This window comes from Nicotiana tabacum, chromosome 17 (assembly GCF_000715075.1).
Source record: "Nicotiana tabacum cultivar K326 chromosome 17, ASM71507v2, whole genome shotgun sequence".
NCBI classification, from domain to species: domain Eukaryota; kingdom Viridiplantae; phylum Streptophyta; class Magnoliopsida; order Solanales; family Solanaceae; genus Nicotiana; species Nicotiana tabacum.
This window is the reverse complement of record NC_134096.1, coordinates 34156809-34165029: the sequence shown is the minus strand read 5'-3', so window position 1 is coordinate 34165029 and position 8221 is coordinate 34156809. Positions and strand designations below refer to the sequence as shown.

The 8221-nt window shown below is 37.8% G+C and overlaps 1 protein-coding gene across 1 annotated transcript; it reads left to right on the top strand.

Annotated features, from left to right (window-relative positions):
- The first annotated feature begins 2872 nt into the window (after positions 1-2872).
- On the top strand, positions 2873-6058 carry LOC107813801 (tubulin beta-5 chain). Its single transcript, XM_016639106.2, has 3 exons — positions 2873-3459; positions 4241-4510; positions 5144-6058. Exons 1-3 carry the CDS (start codon positions 3066-3068, stop codon positions 5812-5814), a joined length of 1335 nt encoding a protein of 444 aa, XP_016494592.1. The 5' UTR covers positions 2873-3065; the 3' UTR covers positions 5815-6058.
- The last annotated feature ends 2163 nt before the right edge of the window (positions 6059-8221 follow it).

The window sequence follows — 8221 nt, the reverse complement described above, 5'->3', positions numbered from 1 at the left end:
ACCCGATCCTCCATCTTAGATACAATAGTGGGAGCATACCTAGCCAACGAATCAAACTGAAGACTGTACTCCCGAACACTCATGTTACCCTGCCGAAGGATCAAGAACCTATCAACTCTGGCCCGTCTAAACTCTGGTGGCAGATAATGACGAAGAAAAGCCTTTGTAAACTCCCGCCATACCACTGGAGGGGCATCCTCACCTCTGGACAACTCCCAAGACTCGTACCAATTAAATGCAACATCTTGAAGTCTATAGGAAGCTAGCTCAAGTGACTCAGTCGCAGTGGCCTTCATTACCCTCAAAGTCCTCTGCATCATATCGATAAATACTTGAGGGTTTTCGTTTGGATATGCTCCAGTGAATACTGGAGGGTCCAAATTAATGAAATCACGAACCCTCGCACTAATGGCCCTATCTGCATGACCAATACCTACCTCCTGACGCTGATCCTGTGCGGCTACTAATCGAGTTAATAGCTGAATAACATCTCTCATTTCCTGACCCGGTGCATCTAGCTGAGGAGCTAGGTGTACAAGGGCAGGCGCTGGAGCTGGTGCCCCTCGAAGCTCCTTTGGAGAGGGCGGGGTATGTGAAGTCTGAGATGGAATCTCACTATGAGACTCTACCCAAGCCCTAGTAACTCGTTGCGCTCGACTAGTAGTCTCATCAACCACGGACTTGCCCTTCGGGGTGGCTGTAGCCTTCTTAGGCATCGCTGAAAACATAACATATCGTTAGGGAAATGAATCCTTATATCGCACGATATAAGATAAGAAAGGAGTATAACATCCTAGATGTCCTATAGCCTCCTGTTTATAAATGTGGTGCACAACACACTCATAAACAAGACTCTACTAGACGCGGTCTGTAGACAACCCTAGGACGGAACTGCTCTGATACCACTTTTGTTACCACCCAAACCGATGGGCCATGACGAGTGCCCGAGTCCTACCTGTCGAACACCCTAAGCATGCATCTAAGATATAAACATGAATTAAGGGTAGTCATGAATAACATCTGTTATTAAACTGCTGAATCATGTGAATAACATACGTGAGGAAAATATGTCCAAAATACATATATACATATACATGCGGAAAACGGTAGGGCGAGCCGACAAGGCTGCTATAGACAACTATATATCCAAAATTAGAAGCCGACAAGGCCACATACTATCCAACTATACATGACTGTCTATAGACCTTTAATAGAGTGTACAACTGTATAAAGTACGGGACTGGGCCCTGTCGTACCCATATCTACATACCAAACACATCGTACCAAAACTAGTAACAGCTCCGGATCAAGTGGAGCACACCAACTCTCGTTGATCAAGGATCCTAAAAAAGGGGACCTTCAGCCTGTCTACTTGCACCTGCGGGCATGAAACGCAGGTCCCGGGAAATAGGGGCGTCAGTACGAATAATGTACCGAGTATATAAGGCATGAAAATCAGTACATAAAAGACATAGAAGAAACATGGAGTAAAGGAATCCGCCTATAAGTCTAAATAACCTTGTGAATCCTGAAATATTTATAAAGTCATACATGTGCGTATAAGTGTCGTATCATGCATAGGTATATATGTACATAACATCATCAAGCCTCTGAGGGCATCCCGTCATATCATCTCGGCCTCTGTGGACGAAATCATCAACGTATACTAACTGATCAGGTGGTGGTGCGTATATAACGCCGTAATATTTTTTCATGTCCTATATACATATAATATACGCGTATATAACGCCATATGGTCATGGGTCAAGGTACATGTATAAATGCATGAAATGCATAAGAAGTTAATAAGATTTCTCGGAATGTCATAAGATCAATATGCCTTTCGGATAAACTTTATCAATTACGTATTTTTCTGAGACTCATGAACATAAGATATATTAAGACACATGGGAAAGAAGAACATATGCATCACTAGTACTTCTAAGAATAGATTCATTTTGTGAAAATTGTGCGTTTGCTCATTTTATTGTATCATATGGATCATGCCAAAGGAAAGAATGGATAGTCTTAACATACCTGAGCCGATTCTCTTAACAATCTCTCAAACCCACGTCTTTTGTGAAAAATACGTAACGGCGGATCGAAGTAGGGAAAAATCCGTATGATATTCTTGAGAAAGGTTATACCGGGCTCCCTTAGAACTGTAAGTCACGTTGCACATTGTAGGGGTTCATAAGAATTTTTGTTGAAGCTACATCCATTACATTGTAGAGATATCCATCCATTGCATATTGTAGGGGTTCATAAGAATTGTAAGTCATGTTGAAGCTACTATTATCATAGTGGTTGTGGGCCCCACTTGATAAGGATAATTTGCCAACATCCCCTAATTATGCCATCTATCCACCTAGCCAAAGAGTCATCATTTAGGTTTTTGATCCATTTTTCACTTGCTGCCATGTGGGGGTAGTGTTTCCCCCAATACTTTAGGTTCAAATATACCCCTTATTTAAACGGAGTGACACATGTCATTGTCCTATTGGCCAATTCTAAATAGCTCCTAATTAATTAAAAAAATTCATACCCATAACCATACCCATTATCAATATCCGAAAAGAAATTTTCTAAAGCAATTTTTTGTAAAAATTGAAATTATTTTTACTAAAAACTAATTTTTTTTTTTTTTTTAGTTTTTACAAAAAAATTGCTTTTAAAAAATTGAAAAAATTGATTTGTTTTTGAAAAAACTGAACGATGATACGTGTCACTCTGTTTAATTAAGGAGTATATTTGAACCCAAAGTATAGCGACATAAGTATATTTAGACTCATAGTATAACAAAAATTATATTTAAACAATTTTCGAAAGTACTCGTAATATTTGGCCCTTTTCACATTAAACTCACTTTCGAGTTCGGACAAGTATAAATTATAAATAATTCCATTTCCACCCACATTATTTGCTCCCTCCACCATACCCCAATTTCATCTTCTCCGTCCACTCTTTATTCAAATCCTCTAAAATAACAACAAAAAATATTCTTCATTAACAAACAAAACATCGCAAAATCCCAGAAAAATTCCTCAAATCCCAATACAAAAGAAATGAGAGAAATCCTCCATATACAAGGTGGTCAATGTGGCAACCAAATCGGTGCCAAATTCTGGGAAGTAATATGTGACGAACATGGGATTGACCAAACAGGAAGATACAACGGCGACTCCGATCTTCAGCTAGAACGAATCAACGTTTATTATAACGAAGCAAGTGGTGGCCGTTATGTTCCACGTGCTGTTCTTATGGACCTTGAACCTGGTACCATGGATTCTGTACGGTCCGGCCCGTTTGGTCAGATCTTTCGGCCCGATAACTTCGTGTTTGGTCAATCGGGTGCTGGTAATAATTGGGCTAAAGGACATTATACCGAAGGAGCTGAATTGATTGATGCTGTTCTTGATGTTGTACGGAAAGAGGCTGAGAATTGTGATTGTTTGCAAGGTTGTTGTTTTAAATTTCCTTTTGTTTTTTTTTGCTTTTTGTGTTGATAGGTTGGATAGAGGCGAAGGGTTGATGAAACTGTTGAAGATATAATTAAGTAAATATAAGTGTGATTTTTGATAACGACTTAAACTTGTAGATAAGATTGTCACACCTTTCAACAAAAACGAGCCCCAGATAGATTGAAATGAATACCGAGGATGCATATACCCGACCTCAATAAATTTGGGATTAACCGTTAAATTTAATAATTTGTGCAATTTAATTTTTGGGTTTTGGTTGGATGTATCAAATCTTTTTTGGCTATGCTGATTGATCGATAAATATGTTAGAATTTTCATTGATACCATTGATATGTTATCTGAAATTTGTTACATTTTTGACGTGTTGAATTTTGGAAATATAAAGATTTTGACTTGAGTTTGGAGGAAGTTGGGATTGAAATATGGGGTTGATATGATTCTGTTTGATCTAGTATTCTTATTGTTGATTTTGAGGTTACTCATTTGCCTTCTTTTGGTGTTTATAAGTTCATTTCTTTATATAATTTCCCTATCATGATGTGCTAATGGTTAGAGGCGCATATTCAAATTTTTATGTTTCTCACTGCTAAACCCAAAATTTTACAATTATGGGTTCAGATTTTAATATTTATTTGTGTTTTAGTGATTTTTCACACATATATATCTATGCTTTATGTAAGAGATACTGGTTTAGTTGAACCCGTTGATTATACAATGCATCCATTCTCTGCTGATTGTATATCTACTTTGACGTGCAGGATTCCAAGTATGTCATTCTTTGGGTGGAGGAACTGGATCTGGTATGGGCACCCTTCTCATTTCCAAGATCAGAGAGGAGTATCCAGACCGAATGATGTTGACATTCTCAGTCTTTCCTTCTCCTAAAGTATCTGATACAGTTGTTGAGCCATACAATGCAACCCTTTCCGTTCATCAGCTCGTAGAAAATGCAGACGAATGCATGGTTTTGGACAATGAGGCACTTTATGATATTTGTTTCCGTACATTGAAGCTTTCAACTCCCACCTGTAAGTCTGATGACTTGTGTTGGTTGCTATTTTTTGTGTAGAATTGAGAACCAGATATAAATTAGACATATCAGATAAAATTTTCCACCACTTATTTCTAACATGTGAACTTCACTTGGCGCACTTCTCCTTTTTCTGTAAGGTGGGTATACGTGATTAAATAAATTATAGCTGCAGGTTAACTCCTTATGTATTTACTTGTGAATCACTAATTTTGTGGTGAACTTGAGAATTTAGTGCCCTCTCCCAAAGGAAACTTTGGCATTGAAAGGCACCTGGGAACAAGCACAGTAATAGAATTACTTTTTTTTTTTTTGGGAGGGGGGCTGGGGCTGGGTGGACTGGGTGCTTGATACATCCCACTAGCACATGTAACTTGTAACTCTGCCCACTAAGGCTTTTTGGATGAGAAGAACACCCAGCGTTTTTTTTTCTCTATTAAAATTTGAACCCTGATCTCGCGCGTCGGGCCTTTCTCACTTCATTGTCCACTAGCCTACAATCGTTGATGCTAAAAATAGGTGTTCTTATTGTACAAAATTGGTTTTCTTTGATGCTTATTTCTTTCTTGCACCAGTTTTGCTGAACAAATGATTCAATTTGATGAATTAACTTTATTCTACTGCGTCGCAGTTGGTGATCTTAACCATCTTATTTCTGCCACCATGAGCGGTGTCACATGCTGCCTTCGGTTCCCTGGACAGTTAAATTCTGACCTACGGAAACTTGCTGTTAACCTTATTCCATTCCCGCGTCTCCACTTCTTTATGGTTGGGTTTGCTCCACTGACCTCTAGAGGCTCCCAGCAGTATCGCGCCCTCACAGTCCCCGAACTAACGCAGCAAATGTGGGATGCCAAGAACATGATGTGTGCTGCCGACCCTCGTCATGGTCGCTATCTAACTGCCTCTGCCATGTTTCGTGGTAAGATGAGTACTAAGGAGGTTGATGAGCAGATGATTAACGTCCAAAACAAGAATTCATCATACTTTGTCGAGTGGATTCCCAACAATGTCAAATCCAGTGTATGCGACATCCCACCCAAGGGTCTGAAGATGGCTTCAACCTTTATCGGAAATTCAACGGCTATTCAGGAGATGTTCAGGCGAGTGAGCGAGCAGTTCACAGCAATGTTTAGGCGCAAGGCTTTCTTGCATTGGTACACCGGTGAAGGAATGGACGAAATGGAATTTACCGAGGCTGAGAGTAACATGAATGACCTCGTGGCCGAGTACCAGCAATACCAGGATGCAACCGCTGATGATGAGGAATACGAAGAGGAAGAAGAGGACGTTGCTGCCTGAGGTATCTTTGAGTTCCTTCAGTTTGTCTGAATCTTGCGATTTTTTGGCTTTCTGATGGATGAGTGGCTTTTCATCTGTGTGATGGACTAAGTAGATTGATCATTAATTGTTGTGATCTACGTACGAGTGTATTTTACATAGGTTTGTGATTATGGTTCAGTCAGTGTGAAGTATGAGTGTTTGTAAAATGTTCTTAATTGGAATGAAAGCAATATGGTAAATATACACTTCTTTGTTTCATAAATTTTGTTCAACCTACAACAATTGTGTTTCCATATTTTTAATTTCATCTAGCATAGTATTCCATTTTTTCGAGTTGGTTTCATTTATTTGTCAAGTGTAGGTTCTGACTGGTCAATCTTCTTTTTTCCCCAAATTTTTAAATCATTTTCTTACACGGTAGAAGTTGGTGGGTCGTGTTGCAATCTTGATGAGATGGAGAAATATATTGGTCGTGTTTGGTACGAAAACCCATTTTTCTCTCATCCTTAGTTTCATTTGTGGGTTTCTTTCCTTTCTAGATAATCCGTTTTTTTTTACCCCTCCCCAGGAGCTCCCCCACTTTACTCCTTTGCTGACTCGAACCTACGACTTCAAGGTGGGAGATGAAGGATACTTACCACTTGAGCGATACTCTCTTGTCAGATAATGCGTTTTGTTAGTAACTTTGCTGAATTGTTTGGTTTCATTTCAGAGTAGAAAATAGATGACCGGCATGCAACCTTAGTGATATTGATTTTTTGATTTTGTATCTTTTCTGTTTCATTTTTGAATTTGAATTTTTGCATCAGAATTGGATTCTGTTTGATTGTATTCACCCAACAGAATCTAAATAGGATTAAAAAGAGAATTTTTTATTATTCGAACGTACCAGTTATGAAATCGGATAAACTACACTTGTTCAGTAAACAGTGGAAGTCGAAAATTCGTACAAGTGATACTAACTAGATGACCAGTGCTTAGTAGAAGGCTATTAGTATATTAGAGATATAATCATTAGAGTATATATTAGAAAATCTCTAGTGTTAACAAAGTAGTTTTAGACTCAAATCTTTCCCGTTTTCTTTCCCCTCTTTTTTTTTCTTATACAAAAAATATATAAAAATTATACATTTTTGCAGCTACCGGATACAATGACGTACTCATAATTTTTAGAGCTGTTCAAAACCGAATTGTAACCGATAACCGAACCGCAAAATTGGCTTATTGGTTTATTGGTATCGAGTTATGATTAACGGTTGGTGAACGAATTGAAATTTTATAATTAACAGTTTATCAGTTTGGAGACGGATTAATTATTTTTTTTATCGGATAAACCGTTAACCCATTATATATATATATATATATATATATATATATATAATTATGGGTTTCTATCTTCTAAGTTATTGTGAGTACAAATACATGTGGTGAGCTCGACAAAGAATTGATTCAAGCCAACTAACTAAGTGCTAGTGATCGACAGAGTGCTACAGTCTGTTACTTTTTATTTTGAGATAATTGTTTATGTTCAGTACTTTAGAGTTGTTTTCCATGTACTTACAGACAGGTTCATGTTACACAAGAAGTCTTTGAATTTGTAATATGTATTAAATTTCCCCTTATCTCTATTGAGTTATAGTCAATGTACTTCATTTTTATCAATTATTTGATTTAACCGATAAACCGTCCGATAACCGTCTAATAATCTTTAATTCAATACCGATCCACTCGATATCTTATCGGTTGACTAGCGAATTAGTATATTTATAAGCCGATAATTGATATATCGAACCGTTAACCATAAATATCCGCCCGATAAGCAATCCTAATAATTTTGTATAAGTGGTGTCATAATTTAAATAAATGGACAAATGAAGAAATCACTATAATGATAAGCGGTGTCATTTTCTATACATATCCCCAATATTTTTATTTTTCTTATAAAAATCTAGTGAAAATTAAAAATTTCGACTAAGTGGTGTTTTTGACACCGCATGGTATAAAGCGCATACACCTCTAATTGAGTGTAAATAGTTTCGGATGCAGGTTAAAATTGATTTTTACCCTTGAGTTAAATAAACCCAACCTGCATTTGGCTACTTTCCCGCACTTTGAAAATATTCCTTTAAAGAGATTCTCAGTCACACCAACATCAATATTATCCGCAAACAATTGGTAAATGTAAGTCTTTCGCTGATAGCTATTTTCTTTCTAATGCTCATAGATGTATTTGGACACATAATGAAGAAACAATTGTGAGTTCGAGTCACCCCAAGAGGAAGGTGGGGAGTTCTTGGAGGGAAGGATGCTGAGGGTCTATTGGAAACAACCTCTCTACCTCATGGTAGCGGTAAGGTCTGCGTACACACTACCCTCCCCAGACCCCACTAGTGGAATTATACTGGGTTGTTGTTGTTGTTGTATT